Source organism: Chlamydotis macqueenii, chromosome 4 (genome assembly GCF_036417535.1).
Source record: "Chlamydotis macqueenii isolate bChlMac1 chromosome 4, bChlMac1.mat, whole genome shotgun sequence".
NCBI lineage: Eukaryota > Metazoa > Chordata > Aves > Otidiformes > Otididae > Chlamydotis > Chlamydotis macqueenii.
Genome location: NC_141559.1, coordinates 21763474 through 21786924, shown reverse-complemented (window position 1 = coordinate 21786924; position 23451 = coordinate 21763474). Strand labels below are relative to the sequence as shown.

General features: G+C 42.8%; 1 protein-coding gene across 1 annotated transcript in view; it reads right to left on the bottom strand.

The window, feature by feature from the left end:
* Positions 1-23451, bottom strand: part of ADGRL3 (adhesion G protein-coupled receptor L3) — a 553885-nt gene that overhangs the window by 229152 nt on the left and 301282 nt on the right. The window contains exon 5 of the mRNA XM_086746193.1: positions 1544-1653. Within this exon, the coding sequence (XP_086602319.1) occupies positions 1544-1653 (110 nt within the window). The remainder of the gene's footprint in view (positions 1-1543; positions 1654-23451) is intronic.

The window sequence follows — 23451 nt, the reverse complement described above, 5'->3', positions numbered from 1 at the left end:
CTCATAAGGCACTCCTGGAGCCCAACTGAGGAATATCTGCAAACTCGAGCTGACCATTTTCAGGGGGAAAAAAATGGAGGCAATAACAAAGCCAGGCAGAGACTGAGGTACAAAAAGAACAGAAAGGAACCTTAGATTTCCCACTCCATGTCTGCAGATGAAGGGACTCAAAACTGGTAATTTGGTATGAGCTCACTAGGGCAGATCCTAAGCCCCTCATTATACCCTTTCCATGGGTATAATAGCTTATCCTATCAAAAATATTCCATCACTGCATTTAGAAGCTTCACATTTTTATTTAGAAAAATCAAATATGGACACGTCAAGCCCCTTGCCAGTAGAGAGACAAAGTCCCTCAGCAGAGACGGTCCTCTTTGCTCAGAGAGGTAGTGTTAGCTGCATCCCCCATCATGCAGTTTCACAAGCAAAACCCCACACAGACTTTCCATGTCACAGTGGCAGGCACGTGGCCACCTTCTGCACGAGGGACAGGGACCACCTGAGGGGCTGTAAGTTCTCGCTTCCCCTCTGGACAGGGTGCCTGTCATTTCTTAGCCATGTTTGCTCTTCTGCAGTCTGTGCTTTAGGCAACAAAGAAGATACTCTTAGTCCTCAGGCCAAATCCTGTGTTTCAGCAAATTGAAGTCTCCTGCTTGTCTCTCAACACAGTTCCATGGTTTGAAAGTGCCAATTCCCATACTTGTTTTATTATTTTGAGAGGTGTGCTATGAGCTTTGGCCTACTCAAACTGAAAATCTAGAAATAGTGCTGCTATCCACCGCTCAACCCTTTGTGCACTTCTAGTTTTACTGTTGTTATTTCTTTTTGAGGTATGCCATGTCTGACACCAGGACCATAACTGCGTTTAACAAATTTGGTTTCTACAGAAAGTAAATTCTGAGGTATGCTTAACTTTTCGTAGCTCTGATATTTCCTGTTTGGCACATACTGCTGTAATCCCAGATGACTGTCTTTCTACCCTCAAAAATTCAGGCTAAATGGCTTGCCTGTAATTTGCCTTCATAACTTTGGAAGCTTATAAATTAGTATTTTCTACCATGAAACATCAAATTTCCCAAAACATTTGCTTTCTACCTCCTCAGTGATACAATACTGTATTTAAGGCATTTATCAAATGTCACCAATTACATGGAAATAGGTCAGTCGAAGCACATTGCTATATGATTACAAGCATAAAACTCTGGAAAGATAAGTTATAAGCTAGCAACAGTGCTTCAATCTTCTGGTCTGCTCTCACTAACAGGGCTTCCCAAATGTCTTCCAAAAGGGGATATGTCACTATAACACTGTACAATAAGGAAAACATAGGGCACTATTAGGACATTTTTAACCTAAACACAAATCTTGCACATAGGACAATTTTTCATATCCTATCAGCTCAGTCTCATATGATACACGTGGTTTGTCCCTGAGCATTTACTTGCCCTCAAGCAAAAAAAAGATAAGTTCAAAGCTGGACTGGTCTCCACAATAAATCAGATCTCTATTGAAGAAATAAATGCAAATATATCAAGATACATACTGTAAGGGACACATTCGTACTGCACTTCCAGGTACTTGTATGTCCCAGGGCAAGGGTCTGGAAACACATCAGGGCCAGCAACAACAGCACATTGAGTCCGATTACTGCATCTGAAAAGTAAAAAAAAGAGAGTCAGAACATAGTCCAGACAGGAGGACACGTCAAGATGCAGAAGCCAGAACTTCAGCATCAGCTAAGGAAGCTTGCCAGAGAGCACACAAAGGTTGATGGCAAACAACAAAGTCTTCATCAGCTTATTCCCAAAAGAGAAGAGGCATGGTAGCACAACCCCTGTCCCTCCAAGCAGTTCTTACAGCACCAGGAGGTATTTCTATCAACCTGACTGGAAGATAAAAAAAATTGTTACAGGTACATGGTTATCTAATTCCTGAAACCCAAACGCCACCACAGTGACCTCAACTAACCCTAAATACCGCCATCCCCACCAAACGAAATGCAAAGACTAAACTAACAACATTTGTGGAAAAAATAATCATTGTATATTTTATAGCAGGCATAACAGATATGTTTTACAAAATATTTATAAAGTGTTCACATAAAAGCAGTCATCTTGAATAATGCTGTTTAATGCAAAGCAAAGACTAGAAACAGCAAAAGCTGAGTGGAAAAAAAAATCACGAAATAAGCTAAAACCCAAAATAGTAGTTTTTCATACATAGCCAACACATTGCATTAGTCATAAATGGCTAAGTTTTATTCAATCATTCTGCTCAGAACAGATGCATCTCCTGAGACAATGTACCTTTTCCAAAAGCGAACGTTGGTCTCACTGCAGATCTTGACACACAACCACACAGAGAAGGAAGTGACCGTGCCCACTGCAGTGAGCATCTTTCAGGTTAAGAGCACACACATACACAGGCTGGGCCCTGTGAGATGCTTTCCCTGTGACACATACAACTCATGTCCATGGGTGACTGATTTACATGTGTTTGGAATCTCACATTTGCCTATGCTTTCATGGTAAAAGCACCTCTATGCGCTTTTGCGTATTTGAGGGATGTAAAAAACACTTAGCAAACCAGTTCTACAGTGAAAAATCCTCTGCTTATTTGTTAAAAAAAGAGAGAGAGAGAGAGAAATATAATTAGTCTTTGATTTTTATGCTTGTGCATGCCAGAAAGAGACCTCCTAAGGGCTAGACCACTGTATTTACTTACTCTAAGATGTTGCCTCCTCTGACGTGACATGGGACCCCTCGACTTTCCTGCTCTTCTGGCAGAAGCCACAACATCCAGTGCAGAACTCACTTAGGTCTGCAATGAAAATGCTTCATGTTTACCTGAGGCTATAGTTTGTCAGCCTTAATGAGGATTTTATTTGAGTCCATAAATTAAAATTGATTCATTAGTGACTGCCTTAAGCTCCATAATTCCTTTAACTTTATGGAAAGATTAATAAGAGCTGATACGCTTGCTCATCATGCTGTTTTGCTGGATAACAGAAAATCCAGAGGGCTAGGACATTCTTGTGCTTTCTAGTTGAAACACAGCAGTTATCACAGCAAGTGACTAGCTAAATCATACACACAGAAAAACAATTTTATTAACAAAAAGGATAACTTTGTTATCCTCACTCTTGCTACTGACAGACAGGTGGCTTGGCTGGGATATCACAGGTAGCTTGGACTATGTGAGTGGGCAGTCTTCCAGGAGAGGCTTTGAACATCATCCAAAACTTCACTTTCAACAAAAATCCTTTACTGGGCTCAATGTGCCTCTCAAAAAGCAATTGCACTGGCCTAATTAATAGTGTCTCTGGCTGTAGGGACACCCCTGGCCACATTACATAGAATAAGAGCAATGGATCAAACAGACGTTTCAAAATCATGACTCAGGATCCAAAATTACGAGGAATTGGAAGTGGGAGGAGGAACACACACATTTAGGGTTCATCTGCACATGTTTTCTTTCTTTCTGTCCATAAGGAAGCATTTGCTTTGAATGGCCATGTGTTTCCTTGTGGCCATTTCTTTTTCATGCAAGAACTTGGATGCAAAAAACAGAAGCGAAACCACATAACCTAGAAAGCTCCAGGTTCATAACTAGTATTTCAAAACTTGGCTTTGAAGCCAAAGGCTATGAACATCAGCTTTAACCTCCTCAAATATGTGCTGCCTTCTGCGATATCACCAAAGACAGTAAAAGCACCACAATACAATGGATGAGTGGGCAATGCAGGGTGGTATGGGCTTTCCTCCTCCACAACTTTATCAAGTCCTGAAGCCCTCTTGCACATCCCTGGATTGGGTGATGGCAAAGCACTGAGGCTACCAATCACAGAAACTTCAAAAGAAGAGAAAGTCAAATTGTCAGTGCCACCTTGCAGGGGAAACAACAGGAAACAAAACGAAAAACTCCCCCCAAAAAAGCTCAAATGCTATGCATTGTCAGTACCTTACACAATTTGCAAAAAAAAAAGGGCTCATACAAAAAAAATCCCATCAAAACCATAAAAACACAACCTCCTCTCTTTTTCTTACTTATTTCACATGGGCAGCAAAACTGTGTCCAGCACTTGGCATTTGGAGTTTCCTTTTATCACCCCAGGGTAAAACATACAGGTTCCTATTCCAGCATGCCCAAGGGATGAAGGCAATTCAGACTTAAAATCTCAGGGAAAAAAGCCTAATACCTCTTCAACTAGCTAATACTGTCAGACATCAGGCTAGAACATTTTAAGGTAAAGAAGAGGTAAAAACCAGCCACCATTAAAGGTCTGGTTGATGTGCTTTTGCTCATAATTTTTTTCCCACTTTCACGACAGCTTCTTGGTCCCTTCAGTTTTGTCATACTTCTTTCCAGATAGACTAAAAGCCCAAGTGACACACAAGAAGTCACATAGAAAAGGAGCTGTGTAAAGGAGATGCATCTGTAGCCTTGAAAACAGAGGAAAAAAAAAAACCCTGTAATCATGCCTTACTACATTCCCAGCAAACCAGCCCACGAGCATTTCTTTGTAAATCACAGGATTATACATTGAATCTTGGGATTTCTTGGCACTTGGGTCTTAGTAACACTTGCTCCAAACTCCTGTGAGTTGTGAGGCTCAGTGCTGGGTACTGATCTTTCCAGTCAATGCAACAAGGATCTCTTGTTCTTATTTTGTGGGGTTTTTTTTCTTTTCTTTTCTTTTTTTTTTTCCCTGCTTTCTTAAAGAAAGACCTTTCCTAATTACTGGAGTTACAATTTGCAGTGAGAATCAACATGCATCAGCTCAAGTATAAATCTGTCTCTTTTACAGGGCAATCACAGAAACACTACCCAGGTCCTTCAGCTTTATGCTAGAAACAGTAGTTCTGCATCTTTCTAGATTCCTCTCCAACACAGCAGGAACCGTTTGCATTATTTGCTCCAGTGTAACTGTACTCCAGAAATCTACAGTCACCTTTTTTACACTCCTCTATACCTCTTATTACCATGTTTTGACAAGCACCTCTTATTCCTAGCACTGATTTATCAGCTCCTTCAAACGAAACTACTTCTCTTTCCCCTGTGTTGCCTTCATGCTACAACTTCCTTAAGCAATCCCTGGCCTTTCAGGATATTTTCTCGTTCTCCATAAGCTCAGACACCAAGCAAACAAGAGAACTGTAGGACAAATCTGTGAATTTGGAGACCAGATAGACAACTTTATGCCTATTAAAAAAGCAGTTTCCATTTTACTAGTTTGTACAACATTTTAAGGCAAATGTTCTGGAGACATGGAGGAATTAAAGGAGCCTCTCAATTGGTTTTAGTTCCCTTTATTGCAATTTATCTTTACATCTGACAAGGAACTTATAGCCATCCTGTTGTTCGGGATTGGTTTTATTTTGCAATTCTTATTTCTACCTGCAATCATTCCTCTCTCCCTGTTGCTCCTCGAAGTGCAAGGTGGGCACATGAAAATAAAGACTGCTTCTGAGAGACCCTGCATGTCTTGGGCCACCTCCATCATTGCTGCCAGGATTTATGGACACTTTGACTGGACCAAGAGTGTCCACACAGCTCACCAGAAATAACTCACCATGCTGCCACACTATTCAGGCTAGTACAACAAAAAGCCTGCTGCATTTTCCATTTTGCAAAATATCGAAAATGTGACTTGCCAGTCCCTGGATTCCTCTGTAAACACATGCACTGGTGCAAAGTGTGCTGAACGAAAAGGACAGTATCTCACATCCACTCTGCCAAGGTACAGATGCTTACCAGGACCAATCAAGAGACCAAGAACCAAAGCATAATCCGAGACCTGCATTTTCACCCTGACTTGAGAGACTGACAGCAACATACATTCCTATATGTTCAGGAAAAGAGAATACCCCACATCCTCCTAAAAATCAGTCTGAAGTACTCAGTAGCCTTTAAGCACCCAGCATCTCATAAACATAAATGCACGTTACTCACAGATATGTTTTGGAGAGAAAAAATTACCTCTTTGGCAAGTGTAAATTGTCCCAGTCACAAGAAAAAAAAGAAAAAACAAACAAAAAAAAAATGGTTCTTTATGCCTTCTTCCAGCTACATTTATTTCCACTTATTAAGGGACCTGATTTATCTTTCAGGTGTTAAAAAATATTTATCCTAGAAGACAGCTGTCGATTCAGTGTAACGCATACATTGTAACAGAAAACATGAATCATTTTTGCAGAACCTCTCTCAGTTCCAGTGGAAAACTACTTTCAACAGTTTTAATGTGAAACAGTAATAATAATTCATGTGGCATTTGTTTTGCATCTATAGCAGTGGGACTGAAGGAAGCATTTGAGTTCAGAACCAGCTGCAGGGCTTAACTCTGCTTTCAACTCTCTGTTCATACTTAAAAAAAAACAAACAACACAACACCAAAACTTAATTTCCCTTCAGTAAACTTCCATTCCTTCTTCCTGGCAACATTTTTATTATTTTTAAGTGACAAGGTCGTCCTGTGATAGTGAGGCAGAAACACTTTAAGACATAAACAGCTGCTTATTTCTGCTCTGACATCTTTGATTCTTTCCAATGCTGACATTGTTGATATATTTACTGAAAGAGAAAGAAAGGAAAAAATAATAGTTTGGCAGGTGATGTTTATTTTAGGCCTTTCCAGAAACTTTAATAGCACAGACATGTCAACAGCATCAGGCTAGACATGTCTGGGGTGATATGTTTGCCAGAACAAAAATGCAAAAGCAGCACAAAATAAAAGATCAATCCCAAACAAAAGCCTTCCAGCATTGATCGTCACAGACACAATACCAGTAAGTCCTCCAGCTCCCCATCCAGGTGGGGACCACTTGCCCCAGACAAGCAAAACAGGTGCCAAAACCATGGGAGCAGGAGTCTGTAGTGCTAGGGATGCCAGGAGTAGAGTAACCAGAAATCCATGCACAAGTCCACAACAAACCTAGAGGCTCAAACATCCATTTCATCCCCAACGCACTCTCTTTCTCTTGGTCCTTATCCTCTAAAGACAAGTCCTTCTGAGGTGGAAGAATGTCTTCTGTGACACTGTGTCTGGGAGCTCCTGTGAACAAGGTGTACTGGAAACCACTACAACTGGGGAAACCACTCGTTGCCTCTGAATGCACAATGAGACCATCAGAGTCCAAGGCTAGCCTCTTAATATGCTGAAGATCAGAAAACTAGTCTATGTGGCCATGAACAGTCACATTTTAGTGTATGTGAACAATTTGTACGGAATGCACTGAGCTGCCATATCCATCCCTTGCTGCTGCTAACAAACCCTGCTCATAGCTGGTGCTACCCTCCACCTACAGCTACTTATAACAAGGGATTCTTAATGTTTATGTGTGCTGACCAAACCAGCTCACCTGCATTCATGAACACCAGTCAACAAAAACAAAAAAAAAGATACTCCTTCCCTCTCCCCTCAACTAAAATACCTACTTTACATAGACTTTATTTTCACATCATGTGCCTAGACACGCTAATATAGCCAAGACATCAATATCTAAGCATCTTTCTCAAGGTCTATTATACTTTTCTAATGGTTTTACAGGAAGAGACAGACTTAATTCATCATCCTTCATGGCAACGCTGCAAGACATATTTTTCCTTCTCTGGAACACAAAAATCTCCTCTTTGGATGACTGCTTTAAGAAAGAGGCTGTCACAGCAAATAAGTCAGCTAGGACTGTGTTCTCCCCTGTCAATATGTGATATTTCCAAATCAACCCTTTACGAAGGGCCAAGAAAAAAACATAAAATAAAATTAATGCCCTGGAGAAAGTAAACAGGAAGCAAAGAGAAATTTCACTTATAAGTAGAGTTAACGTGATGGCTTGCAAATAAGGGGAAAAAGGAAAAAAAAAAAGGCAAGCAGAGATAGCTGAGGGTGGAGAGAGGAGAATAGAACTGCAAGCCCTGAGAAAAGCCTTTGGTTCACCACATTTGCTTTCAATAATGTGCAGCACAAAAGCAAAGCTACATCCTCTGCCTGTTTAGCTTCCAGAAACAAAGAATTCCTCAATAGAATCTTCTTCTGCCTCTGCAAAACCTTAAAAGCAAAGGATCTAATGACAAGGAGATGAAAATACAGTTTCTCTAACATTTTCTTCATTATGAATGGGTCTTTTTATTGATCTTTCAGAGCACAGAGAAGGTGGCTTTCCAACCTCTCCTGTGATATAATTATCTGCGGTGTTTAACACTAGCACAGACAAGTCCCACTACACGCTGCATTTTGTTGTTTTATTGACGGGTTTTAATTACCTATCCAGGTGCTAGAGCTGTCAGATAAGCTGCTTCTTATGTGATCAATCTAATACAAGGAGAGACAGAGCACTCTGCAGCCTCACCAAGCACCTTTGTGGAGATATGCCAACACGATACATTTAACTGGTGATGATTATTGTAAAATATTATGTTTGATGGGAAAAAAGAGTCTTCTTTCTATAGCCTCAACTCATTTCATTCCTCTAGTTATTATTTTATATTGAGCAAAGCAAAACTGAAGAAAAACAAACCACCAAAACCACACCAAAACCCCAGTCAGTCAAACAGCAGAAAAATCCTGCAGAGTCAAACTGAATCCAAGCTGTAAAGGTCACCGAGGGGACTACCTTGATATATTATGGAGAGGCTGGGAGCAAGATGGAAAACAGGTCCTGAAATAATTTAAATAGCAGTTTTATGCAGGAAAAAAAGAAGAAAAAAAAAGTAATTATGCTATTTCAACTCAGTGATAAAGCCCTTAAAAAAATTTAACAAGAAGCATTTAACAGCAAATTTACAAGTTTTAACAGATTTTATGGCAATTTGAGGCATCCTTGCATATGGTACATCTGCTCTACTGCCAGGGAATCGCCAGCTTGGGAAGCTGAAGTCTGGGGCAGGATCCACCAGCAGGGATGCCCTCGCTCTTCATCACCCTGCAAAGGAGGGTCCTCCCAAGCAATGAAAGCTTTTTGCTCTGTCCTTTGTCATGTAATGTCTCTTACATTTTATAGTTTGCTTGGGTTTTTTTCTGTCCCATCTCTTTGTGATTAACATAGTGAGGAGAGGAGAGGAGTGGAAATCTCCAAAGGCAATGAATGTGTACCCCAACAGGAAAACCTGCCAAGTGCCTTGTACTAATGAGCCTAGCTACAGTATCCCTGCAGCAACAGGAAACCTGAATGCAAGCCTGGTGGGAGAAACACTCACCGTTAAGGCAAGAATGACAAAAGAACAAGCAATTAGGTATATTTGGACAAAAGGTTTTGGTCAGCATGGAAAATAGATCTACATCGAGCATGTCTAAAGCAGTCATGGTGTTGCTCCAGCTGCAAGGAGTTGAGGACGCAAGCAAGGCTAACGCTTTTTACTGGATGTCAATCTGTAGAGCTGAAAAACAAATCAGGCAAGCCTTAAGGTTGTAAAGTTCATCTTTTAAAGAACTACATCTCCCCTTTCACAGGTACTCTACTTCTTCCAACTCCATAAACTTCTGTAGCACCATAATAAAAATCCACTTTGCAAAACACTGACAGTATATCTGGAGAGGAGAGTAAACACCTAAAACAAACCAACCAATAAAAGGTCCGTCAGTTTAGCCAGAGTTAACACTAGCTAACACTAGTTAAAATAACTGTGAATAGAAAAAAAATTCCGGCTTTTATTTGGGTTAGGAGGTCAAATTAAAGGCTAGAGGAGTTCTTGGCTGAATTTCAGCTGGTGTTCCACATTACTTGGTCTTCATTGCCATTTTAACACAAGGCAATGCAAGTCAAAGTCTATTTTTACTTCTTTAGTGCAGCTACGCAGATCTGGGAGAGCCAGAGCAAGTGGCAAAGGATTATTTTCTCTACAACATCTCTGAAGGATGTTCAGACCCTCAGTCTGCCATTACCTACCTATCCACTGAGTCCATGGTGCAGGGAGCTGATGCTGTGCCGGACACCAAGGTGCTGCAGCCCTGTAACACCATAAGGTATGAACCTGCTGCTCAGCACTGGCTGAGGAAAAAGCAAACCTGAACGCAAACATTTAGAAACCTTTTAAATACATTAATTTAAAAAATATGTTCTGTCCTGTTGTTAAAGGAAAATCTGGTATTACTTCCACTGCACACCCCTTCATTAATTTTCATGTTTTCTTGAAGTACAAGGAATTATGCAGCCTGTAATAACTGCAATGCTGCCATTTACTGACACCACCCAATGCCCCCGTCCCAGCCACTGACTGATTCCTGCAAAAAAAAAAAAATGAGATTAGAGAATATTGTCTCTAAACGGGCTAAAGTAATCTGTATTCATGGGCTAGTAGGTTTAATGTATTAGCCTTTCACCTCTGCAAATAGGGTTAAAGAAAGGTTTTGGGCCAAAATAATTTGTACTGCACTCCATCTCAAATTCGACATAATAATTGAACGACTGAATGAAACAAAAATGAATACATCCAAACACCACGGCAGGTCAAAGCTGGGCAGTTCCCTGATGAACTCAGGAGTGAACTGAACATGCAGCACTGTTTCTAAAACCCAGACCAACCTCTCTCTTCATCAGTCTTGCCAATGGCATGATACTGAGGTGATTTTTAAGCAAAGGTCCACAGATTTTATTTAAGGAAGCAATAGCCCCTCAGCCTCTTGTGAAGGGAAGCTTCCCAACCAAGTGAGACATAGGATCAACATGTGACAGTTATGCCTTTAGCATCACGGCTAAATCAGCTCAGACTGAGCTAGCTGGGTGAGTAAAACAAATAGCCTGCCAGGGTCATATGCTATTAATACAGCATCTCTTAATGGCACTCAATTATGTACAGTACTCCTTGTGCAAAGGAGTCTTGGCTCCGGTCTGCACCTCAGGCATTAAAGTAGTACAAATAATAATCAGAAACAAACCAAACTTTCTCAAAAATAATCTTGAAATGAACTAAATAGGGTTTTGATATTCAAAAGGGATTTTTTTATTTATTTTATTCGAACGTAGCCAACTCTGCCACTTTGATCTTCAGCCTAAAGCTTGAATAAAGGCAACCCGCACTTTGATTCTGAGCACAAGAGAAAGCACAGTGTCACAAAACCTTCATACACTTCCCAGCCCAGCGTTGACCAGCCAAAGCATATATGAAAGCAAATGGTAAGAGAAAAAAAAAAAGGAAAAAAAAGGCCATATCTTAAATATATTACTTGAAACTGCCATTGTGAAGTTCCTCAGAATGTCTAAACATAGTGCTAAACTTTTTCTGGCTGCACGTAGCAATATGGGAGGGGATGGAGGGATGCATTTTTGAGAATATCTGTCCAGTAGCTCCAGTGAGGCTTTCTCATCATGTGCTCAGCACTAAGTTGAAGGAAGTCAGGGATCACACATTTTTGTCCTCCTACCAACCCATTCCCTCCTCACTTGTCCTTCCTGGGGCAGTTTTCAGCACATCTATCTATCTCAGTTTTCAGCTAAATATTCTCACCAGCACTTCTCCTGCCCTGTCCTATCTGGTCCCGATTCTGAAAAGGGACATTATTTGTTCATTACATATTCTATCTGCCTTTAAAATAAATGGTTAAAATACATACAGATTTGGCTAAAAAGACTACCTTGAGAAAAAAAATTGACAGGAAAACAAAGGGCCTCTGAACATCTGTGGGTCAACAACTGGTAGGAACAGAGCAACAGGGCTTCTGCAAAACCTCAAGTCTTAGAATCATAGAATTATAGAATAGTTGGAGTTGGAAGGGACATCTCCAACTAGATGAGGTTGCTCAGAGCCCCATCCAACCTGGCCTTGAATATTTCCAGGGATGGGGCATCTACTGCCTCTCTGGGCAACTGTTCCAGTGTTCCATCATCCTTATTTAATTTTTTTTTTTTCCTAATATCTAATCTGAATCTACCTCCCTCTATTTTAAAACCATTACCCCTCATCCTATCACAACAGGCCCTACTGAAGAGTTTCTCCCCATCTTTCCTGTTGGGCTCCCTTTAGGTACTGGAAGACCGCTATCAGGTCTCCCTGGAGCCTCCTCTTCTCCAGGCTGAACAGCCCCAACTCTCTCAGCCTGTCCTCATAGGAGAGGTGCTCCAGCCCTCTGAGAGGTGCTCCAGCCCATCTTCTTTGTGAAGACACAAAAAATACTTTATTAGTAGAGGACTGGCTATTTTACACTACAGAGCCTGCGTAATGCTGTAACTAAACTTGCTGTATGTAAGAAAGCTTCCTTTGAGGAAACTAAACTCAACAGCCAAGTTTTCCAGAAATGCTCTGCCTCTCACTGGAGCAGATTTTTTCCAGAGAGCTTGGTTCTTCTTGAAGGAGCTACAAAAAGGCCTTGTTGTTTCAGCATGGCCTGGGACTCTTCGTTTCTCATGGAGAGCAGTGAAGCTGATGGCTATTAAGCATTTTTCAAGCAGCAGGTTGCGTCATGGAGTGCCTAACCACTTCGGTAACCCAACCCAGATAGCTCTGTGGAAAAAAGCTTGCCTGTTTGGGATTGCACAGGAGCGTTAGGTAGGGCAGAAACTGGGAAACCCACATTCCAGAGCATGGAGCATGCCCCCGCCAAGTCAACTTTAAACTATGTGACTGATGCTGCTTAGACATACTATCTGAGGTCCAGGGAGATGGATGAAAGGGTAAAGATGCAGGATAAATTCATCAGATGTCTTCATAAATCATTTTTATAGTTCACATTTGTTCTCTGCCTTTCATTACTTACATTTCTAAAGCCACTGGATGTCTTGGTGCAGTGGATCTAATAAAAAGGAAGATAAATTTTAACATCCCTTTTTGAAACATCTTAAAATAATCTAGCTTTCTTCGGAATGTTAATGGCAAGCATTACAAGAAAAACACTGTCTCAAAACAATTTACCAGGCCTGGAAGTAAAAGCAGAGTCCCACTGTAGTCTGGAAATTCACAGTCGTGGCGCCCCTCACCCCCCAGCTGGTATAAAAGATCTTATTTCTGGCCCTAATGTTTTGGCAGCCTTAACTTTGTCACCCAATCCTTATATCGCTTTGTGCAGACCCTCTGACTCAGGGGCGAAATTCCATACTTGAGAAGAGCAGGAAATATTTTTGGAGACTGGCAGTTTGGAAAAGAATCTGAGCTGCCTGACAGCTGTTCAGAGATGTGGGATGCCAGAGGGGTCCCAGTGGAGCACACAATATTACACACATGCACACACACAGAAAATCATTAAAGTTTCTGTCTCTAAAGTTTCACATTTACTGAAAGAAAGCAAGGGAGATCTCTGGAGAATTCTTGTGTTACATTAACAGCTAATGATATTCCCTTTGCCAAGGGTGCAGCCCTGGGAAGCTCACCACTGACAGTGATGGGGGGCATCACTGTGAAAATGCCAGTGGGGTCAGGACACATGGTGAGGGGGAGTGGGGAGAGCCGTCCGTCCTTCCCTTTCTCCCTGCCACGTCCCCGGGGGAAGTTGGGAATGAGTGGAGAGCCTGCTCTTGCATGGCTGGAGTTCTATGACAGAAGCAAGGACCTTTACAAAAGAGTTTAATCCATCCCAGGTTAAACAAAACAAATGACTGCACAAGTGAGCAATTTAAGAGCATTCCACAGCCAGCACTTGGACAGCCTCACCATTGATTAATTAGGTTCAAAGGGTCAAGGCTAATCTCACAGTCTCCAGAGACAGACCACTTAGCTCCTTTAAAAAATAAAAAATAAATAAAATTCAGCATTCTTATTTAACACTTGAGCATCAGTTAAATAGCTGCTAAAGCAGTGAAACAATTATTTGGGACTGACCTACATTCAGTTGTATGGCTTTATTACATTTAGGAAAAAATTAATTAAGCTTCTGTTAATAAAAGCAAACAAAATCCTCCATTTTATGACAAGGAGCTGCACTGTTACAGCCATGTGAAGCTTTCAGATTTGGCAGCGGGGTTTCCTAAGACAGCATGGTTCCCACTATCACATTCCTCCTCGTTGCATTTGAGAGATAAGAAAATACTGGATACTTTTATGCATTAATGCTCCTTGAGGTGGGCTAGCTCACTCTGCTAGCTACCACCACCACGGAGAGGACCATAGCCTCTAGTATGTGCCCTTTTACCTTATGAGACCTACTATACCTGTGCAATATAGTACCGATGACCAAACCACATCATGCGTTAGGTCATAAGTACTTCAGCCCTGCCAGAAGGAAGACACCAATTATTCACTTCACTGCAAGAAGCAAAAAGCAACTTGTTCCTGGAAAAACAAACAAACAAACATACTGCTCTTCCCCACAAGCTTGATCCGCACCCCAGTGAATGCAGTCATTTACAGGCACCACTGACCATTAACAGGGTCTGAGCTGGGTAGCAGGAGTGTACAATCATAGATACTCCTGTATTAAGAAAATATACAAAGAGTTTCACCAGTTCATGTCACCGAAGATAATCACTCAAAGCCTCCCTTGAATATTAAGATTGTAAAACATTGTTAATAAAAAGGGCAACACCATACATGTGACATACACTCAGCTACACTCATCCATTGTAACTGCGTCCAACTTGTTAGAAGATTGTCAGCCACGTGCTACACTCTCAGAACTCTCCTCCCTAAAATGCTTCTCTTATGTCCTCTTTTCCTGCCTTTACACCAACAGCCCTCCTGCCCTGACTTACCAAAGATACAGTTTTGGGGAGAAAAATCTGTCCCCAGTCTTGTACAGGTAATAAAAGCAAGTGCTTAAACTGCAAACAGCCAGATGAAAACCAGCTGGACTTTAAATGAACTGACCGTGGACACTCAGACAAACCTTGGAAGCTTTTGTAAGGTCATGGGAAAATTTCTTCTCTATGAGGGAGAAAATCCCAAAAGTGTGTTTCTTGTCGAGTAGAGGCTGTGGTCGTGTGGCTCTTCAGCACTGGCACCATGGCCAGAAAATGACTTCTGAACACCCGCTGGCTCCCGCAGTGTTTCCCAGCCAAGGGGTAACTTGCCAACTGGCGTTTGGTCCCACTGAACTCTGTGTTGTATGCTTGAGGCCATGAAGCTGCTACTGGACTTTTTTTCCATGTTAAATTCCACATGTGCCCAGTTGACATTTGCATTTATAAAGCTCCCTGTTCTCTCAAGGAGATGAAGACATGGGTGCAGAGGTGACACCCATGCTCCCCTAGGCCCACTAAGGAGCAATTCCCTCAGCCTCATGACACACGGGCTATTGTATCAACTCAAGAACTCACAGAAATGAACTATTAATAATGCCGTGACACCTCCCAGGCTTAAAAAAATCACAAGAAGCTCTGAAGATCTGCACCCCATCGGGACCATTAGTGTCAAGCATACTGGTCTGATGGTGCCTTCTCTCTTGCACCTACCTTTTTTCTGCTTTCTGCAGTAGCTCAGCATCACAGATCTTGTTCAGGACCTGAAAGAGTGGATTTAATTCCACGGACAGCCTCCCATCGTCTAGTAGAATGCCCTTACAGTAGTGAAGTCTAATTGCTTCTATTTGCAATGAGCTCCACTTTTTCTGACTAATTGAAGGAACATTTTGGTAGGGGCTGAAAGTGGCATCCTAGCTTTCTAGTGTATGTAGAATAAAGTATCAGATAGGCTCTGCTGCTACGGCTTGGTGAATATTTGGCCAATTAACGTACCCGGCAAGAGCAACAATGGAAAAAAATGATACATTCAGTTCCATCTAATGCCATTAAAGTTGTGGTGACTTAAAATACTGAAATACTTTGGTAGTCCATTTTGCAGCCTGGCTGTAATGACAAGCAGTGGTAAGAGATGCTCAGGTGCTGGAGAGTAAGCAGTTAGGGGTGAGGACATCTCATCTCAGCTTCAGGGTTAAAGAAAATCTCTGTATGCTCACAACTGCTAACCCTGAAGGTAGTAAAAATAGTAAGTGTCTGATACCATTTTATTTTCTTTGTTAGTGTAAACAGGACGAGCCTGTTAAGTCACAGATGGCATCCAAATTCTTCCTTCTTTTACTCAGTGCATCTATAGAAAGTCAATTCTTTTTTCAAATGTTGAGAAGATGAGGCTTTTTCTTATGTCATCAGTACCTTTAACAGCATTCACCTCACTCCAGGCTTCTTGAAGCATTGTGTACCAGTGTCCCTCAGTATACTGAATTAGCTGGTACAGGCATACGGACAGTGCTGAGAAACAGTTTAGTGTAAACAGATTGACAAGCAAACCCTAAAATATTGACCAATTAGGAAACTCCCTCTGTCCCCACCAGCCTCATCCTATTTATCACTCCCTGCAACCACACAGCCTGGGAAAGAGACGCTTCAGTTTTTCAGCTAACGTCTACCTACCTACTAGTGCCAGGAGCTCAGCCTTGATCCTGCAGCCTCTGCCTTCACAAATTTACTGACAACTCTCTCAAAAAGCCAGTGAGCCTTATCTCACTTACTCCAACAGGAGTCAGTAAATAAATAATGCTATTTATGCACTGCGCACCATTTGTCAACCCATTTGTCATTTCCAGTCTTTCATTGCTCATGCAGTTAAACTATATAGGATTTTATTAAAACCTCCCTTGCAGGTGTGATGAATGCTTTATTTATACAGCAGCATTTCATCTCACAGAATTGTTACTATGCAAATATAGGCCTTTAAGTCTCTGTGTGGTGTAAGCAGAAGGAGCAAGGAGAAATGAAAACTTAAGAGGTGGCACCGCAATTAAATCCAAAGGGGCAATCACGGATGGCTCAGCTAAAATTGAGGAATACACGCCAGAGAAAACATACCACTTCAGAAGAAGCATTCACTCTCCATCATTAGGCAAGGTGAAAAATGCGGACCTATTCTTAAAGACCTTCTTAAAGGTCAGCGTGACACCGTCAGTCCCCACTCAGCTTATCAGAGCACTCACTACATTGGCACTGCTGTATCTAGTGGGCACATTATTTCCAGGCAAATCATCTCCCATTGGATTCCCCTGACTGGAATTTCAGTCCAGGACTGAAAAACCCAGAAGCAGATGCTCCTGCAAATAACTACAGTTGAGCGTGCCATGAATAAATTTATTCGGTCAGTGTCTTCTGGTGGTCAGAAGATCAGAGGGCGGTGAAGGAGCTTCCACTGTGATTTCTGCTGCGAGGTAGAGGAACCTTGAGGGGCGCATCTCTGATCTTCTGCAAAACGGGAAGCATTATATTGACCTCCCTGCAAAGACTTTGAGAGCCACCCAAGAAAATAAAAAAAAAAAATTAACTCTATTACTATTTACTGACGTGTGAAATCTGCTACCCAGATCTGCCAAGATCCATAAGGTGTCCTCTGGAAGTAAAGCACCATTGGGATGAAGGGCATCAGAAACTGTCTCTGGTTTCTACTTTGCATCACAGTCACCACAGTAAGACTTGAGTTTCATTCCACGCATGCCACGGAGCATACCAAATGTTTCCTTGGCTTACAGGAGCTTCACAACCATTTGACTCAAGCCAGTTTGCGGTAAAAAGAGTTAAGAATCAGCCAAAAACTGAACTCTGTTTCTTGGAGGGAACTTCCTTGGCAGTCTTTCCTACGAGGGCAAAATCTCATCAGCTCCAATATGACCTTCCTGGCAGGAGCTACCACCAATTATTGTATTTTTCATAGAATCACAGAATCATAGAATGGTTAGAGTTGGAAGGGACTTTCAAAGGTCATCTAGTTCAACACCCCTGCAAGGAGCAGGGACATTCTCGACTATATCACGTTGCTCAGAGCCTCATCGAACCTGGCCTTGAACGTTTCCAGGGATGGGGCTTCCACCACCTCTCTGGGAAACCTGTTCCAGTGTTCTACAACTCGCATTGTAAAAAATTTTTTCCTAATATCCAATCTAAATCTACCTCCCTCTATTTTAAAATCATTGCGCCTCGTCCTATCACAATAGGCCATACGGAACAGCCTCTCCCCATCTTTCTTGTAGGCCCCCTTGAGGTACTGAAAGATTACTATAAGGTCTCCCCGGAGCCTCCTCTTCTCCAGGCTCAACAGCCCCAACTCTCTCGGCCTGTCCTCATAAGAGAGGTGCTCCAGCCCTCTGATCATCTTCATGGCCCTCCTCTGGACCTTCTCCAACTGGTCCATGTCCTTCTTATGTTGGGGGCTCCAGAACTGGACACAGTACTCCAGGTGGGGTCTCACCAGGGCAGAGTAGAGGAGCACAATCACCTCTCTCGACCTGCTCGCCACACTCCTCTTGATGCAGCCCAGAATGCAGTTGGCTTTCTGGGCCACAAGAGCACATTGCCGGCTCATGTTGAGCTTCTTGTCCACCAGCACTCCCAAGTCCTTCTCCTCAGGGCTGCTCTCAATCCATTCCCCGCCCAGCCTGTATTTGTGCCTGGGATTGCCATGACCCAGGTGCAGGACCTTGCACTTGGCCTGTTGAACTTCATGAGGTTGGCACGGGCCCACCTCTCCAGCCTGTCAAGGTCCCTCTGGATGGCATCCCTCCTTTCCAGTGTGTCGATGGCACCACACAACTTGGTGTCATCAGCGAACTTGCTGAGGGTGCACTCTATCCCACTGTCCATGTCGCCAACAAAGATGTTGAACAGGGCCGGGCCCAACACGGACCCCTGAGGGATGCCACTTGTGACTGGTTTCCACACGGGCATTGAGTCGTTGACCACCACTCTCTTGAGTGCGGCCATCCAGCCAACTCCTTGTCCATGGAGTGGTCCATCCATCAAAGCCATTTCTCTCTAGTTTAGAGAGAAGGATGTCGTGTGGGACAGTGTCAAAAGCTTTGCACATGTCCAGGTAGATGATATCTGTTGCTCGTCCCTCGTCCACCGGTGCTGTGTGGGGTGTGGGGTAAAGAAAATGTGAGAGAAACAGCTGTGGACCAATTTCAGATACCTTGACATCAAACCTCTCTCCTTCCTCCACTTTCTTTTTAAATTTCAAAGAAGGGGGCCTGTTCTTTGTAAACAGTCACCAGACTCATGTTTATTGCCTAAGCAATAAAAGTTTAGAATTGACAAATGGAGAGGTTTTTGGAGACACAGATGCTACAATCATTTTAATATAATTTGGATTTCCAAATCAGTAATTACTCTATCACATATTTATAATTTTGTAGATGCTGCTACAAATGCTGATGTCTTTTTCTATGCATAGTAATGAGCAACAACAAGGGCTGTTAATATAAAGCCTGTAATGTTTGTATTCATATGTAAATAGGTTATGTAAACGTTTTAGACATTTCTCACTAAAACGCTGAGTTCTAATCTAAGTGGCTCCATTCCTAAACTAGAAAATCGCACTCTGCATAGAAATTGTTTACTAGTCTGTCAGTAAAGCCGCCAAAGCAGTGAGTTGAAATTATAGGGGGATTTACATCTCTCCATTAGATGCAATATCGAAGTAATTGGCAACCTATAAATGCCCAGACAGATATGCAGTTTGATATTTAGAAAGCTGCTTGCTTGCATGTGGTAGCAGACACATTCAGCACATGTGCACCTTCTACGTATGCACAAGCACAGAAACCTTTTTGAGAAAACTGTGTTCTGGTTTTGTTAGTGGGGGGGAGCCTAAGGTGGCAGCTTCTGTAGGAAGCTGCTAGAAGTCGCTCCCCTTTGTTCAGTGGACTCGGCCGGGCCTAGGACGGACCCGCTGCTGGCCAAGGCCGAGCCAATTGGTAGCAGAATGTCCCATGATAACGCCTCTGCGATAACGTATTTAAGAAGGGGAAAACAGGAAAAAGAGGAGGAGAAGATGTGAAGCAGCTGAGCGGGGGGCAGAGAGGGGGAGGCGCGAGCCTCATGGGCCTTGCAGGCCTCACCCTCTGGCCTCCCGCCGGGCAGCCGACTGGGCCCAACTCGGCCCGGCCCGGCTGCAAGAAGTGGAGAGGAGATGAGAAGTGAATAAGATGTAAAAAGGATCCTGAGAGACGTCTGCCAGCCTGTTGTGAGGAACGGCTGCAGACGCCAAGGTCAGTTCAGAAGGAGGGGGAGGAGTAATATGGCTCCTGGCCAAGATTCCTCTGCAACTCGTGGTGAAGACCATGGTGGAGCGGGTTGTCCCCCTGCAGCCCATGGAGGTCCACGGAGGAGCAGAGATCCACTTGGAGCCCGTGGAGGACCCCACGCTGGAGCAGGAGGAGGCCTGAAGGAGGCTGTGGCCCGTGGAGGGCCCGCTGGGGCAGCTGTTCTAGAGGGACTGCACCCCGTGGAAGAGATGACCCACGCCGGAGCAGTTTCACAAAGGACTGTGGCCCGTGGGAGGGACCCCACGCTGGAGCAGGGGAGGAATGTGAGGAGTTCTTCCCCCGACGATGATGCAGCTGCGTAAAACAACGCGTGATGAACTGACCACAACCCCCATTCCCTTTTCCCCCCCTGTGCCGCTCGGGAGGGGAAGGTAGTAGAGATAATGTTAAGCCCGGGAAGAGGGAGGGGTGGAGGGAGGTTATCTTGTTCCCTGTCTCACTCTCCTGCTAATTTTAGAAATAAATGAATAGTTTTCCCCAAGCCGAGTCTGTTTTGCCCATGACGGTAACTTTAAGGATTTCTCCCCGTCCTTATCTCAAACCTTGAGCCGTTTTTCTTATATCATCTCCTCCTATTCTCTCGGAGGGTGGGGGGAGCGAGAGACAGACTGCGTAGTCTGGTCCTGATCAGGGCTGAACTACGACAACTGTTTGAGGAATGCAGTAGTGTTTGATTTAATTACACTAATTTAGTTAAGCTCACACAAACCTCTGGTTAAGAGTGACAGAATCAGTTTAGTTTCTACCTGCTCCTAATTGACTTATGATAAAACTGAATAAGGCACATTAAAACACCAACATGTGTCTTCAAGCAGGAGTAAATTACACAAATTTAAAACCACAAATTCAGCTAACTCCCAACAACGCTACAGATGGCGGGGGGAAAAAAAAAAGTAAGTGGGCTAGAAAACCCTAGGGTCACCCTTTTCACCTCAGGATGTTACCATTTTTCTTCCCTCACCTTCCACTCAAGCATCTATAACTGCAGCCTTCATGTCCCATCTAGTGCATGGAGAACTCAGTGGAGTGGCCCTTGAGGCTTACACAGGCCATTTCTAACTCAGCTGGAGCATGGATGCACCACCTAACAAAGCAAAACCCTGGGTCTCTCTACTCTGTGAGCATCACATGACTAACTTTGATGAGATCTCAACTCTGATGCAGAGAATCACATCTTGAGACTTTTTCCTTGATGTTACCTCTAACAAATCACATCCAGCCTCCTTTCTTTCTCTTCTTCTCAAACATATATATTTGCAGAGACCTCTACTCCACTATAGCACATGACTAACTCCCTTTTGTACAGGAGATAATAGATGTCTTCTCTTCATCAGCAAAAATGAAATTGAAATGACAACAAGGAGGCAAATGTCCTACTGTTGCTCCAGCAACTTTCAGCATCTTCTACCACCTAGGGATAGTATTTTCAAGATCTGTTCAAGCCTCTGCTTTTGATGAGGCTGCCAAAAGCTGCCAGGGGCAGCTACTGGCATTTGACCTTGCTCTCTCCTGCCTTCCCTGCTCCTCCTTCCTCCCCCCTTTTCCTTCACTCCACTTTGAAGCACTTCCATGCTACACCTGGAACAGTAGTAACACCTAAAGAGCCAAGGTACATTAACATCTCATGCAATCATAGCTTTACTTATCCTGCCCTCTTAACCACTGCCTTCAAACAAAGCAAAGTAACATCGGCCATACCACGAAACAACATGGAGAGAAAAGCCGAACACTCATACTCAAGTAGTTCAATTATTGCCATTTCCCCGGTGAGCTGTAGTGATGCCAAATGACCTGTGATAAACAAGGCAGCTTTCACTGGAAAGAGGAGGGGAAAAAAAAAAAGAAAAAAAAAGGCAGACAGCTCTACAGAAAAAGTATAATAAATTTATCCAGGCCACAAGTGTGAACTCTATTAGGCCCCTGCCAAGAACAGTTACTCACTCAAGTAAAATTAAGAGGACTACTGAATAGGTGAATAAATCCATGCCCACTTTGTTTCTAAGGAAAGAAATTCATCCCGGCAAGGCTGTTTGTACACTGGAATAGCAGTATCAATTTCAGCAGTTATTCCAGTCCCTAAGCACAGGAACACTGCAGTGAATCAAATCCACTGTGGTTTTGCCCCTGCGGTTACCTTCAGGCTATGGAGCACCAGGATGCTCAGTGCTAAGAAACTGGGTCGTAAGCTGCTCTAGGTTTTTATTCACTTTTAAAGGGGATGCTCTTGGATGTGACAAATGTTCAGCACTTTCTTGTGATGATGTAAGTGTTAAAAACTAGTTGCATTTAAAAACAACACTGGAGTGGAAGTCATTTTGCCTGTTCACCTGGAACTTGTTACCTCAAGTGAAATAGCAGACAAGCACTCACAGCAAAATGAAAGCTCTTGTTTGGTGAACTTTCACCTATAAATTTTAGGAGGAAAAAGTAAATAATGGGCCATATGGCACATTTACTCAGCAGCACTGGTGGTCTGACATCACTATGTTACTTTATTATAGCTGTACACTTATCAAATCTGACCAGATTTGTCATTACCTAACCATTTCCAACAAGGATGATTATTTTTACTGCATCAGTCCAATGAGAGATCCCCACTGGGGGACCAAAGTCCTCCTTGGTTTTGAAACGCAACCCCTGATCTGATGAATTCACAGTCTAGCCTACAGATTATGCAATAGCCTTGAAGCTTAAAATGATGCTCTGAAATCAGAGAATCATCCAGGACCCTTGTGCCATCCGAGAGAGGGAATCTTGTTTGGAAGAGCCAGCCTCTGCTCAAGGTCTGCACAGGGACCAAAGGCAGCAAACCACTCAAACTGTCTCTGTTAAAAGTATCACAAATGATGATGAACCTGGTTTAGTATTTGAATTTAATATAAATACTTGTTTCTTCACAAAAATCTCCTTTTGACACAGTCATATCTGAACTAAACTAACTCAACAACACTGTGCAGTAAAGTCGGCTGCTAAGAGAGGGCTTTTGCTGGCAGAGCTTTCCTCATCCCCTCTGTAAAATCAGCTACCCTGGCAAAACAAATTATTTGTTCATAAGTCTTAGCTCAAATTATGAGTTCTAGTGGCATGGCACAACTTCTTCTTATAGTGGTGGCAAAATGGTCCAATGTAGACCAGTCTGCAAATCAGTGTCCAGCATTGTTTTCAAAGGCTTCCCCCTCAGCTCAGGAAAATCTCATTCAGCCTTTAATTCCTCTGGTGCCAATATACCCTTAAACATCTGCTCTCAAGACTATACCTCTGCATTACTTCACAGTATAATTACAAGGGTACAAAACTGGAGTCTCCCTCACTATCCACTCCAAATCCTCTCACACTGCCTGCCTTTTCCTGTATTGCCCTCCATTTCAGGCAAATCCTGATAACAGCAATGAAAAGGGAAGCAGACATCTTTGTTCACATGCAGCCTGAACAGCATCAGCAACACAGAGACCAAACGCTTGTATTTGTCAAGGCCTCTGCTTGACTTTTTTTTTTTTGCACGATTG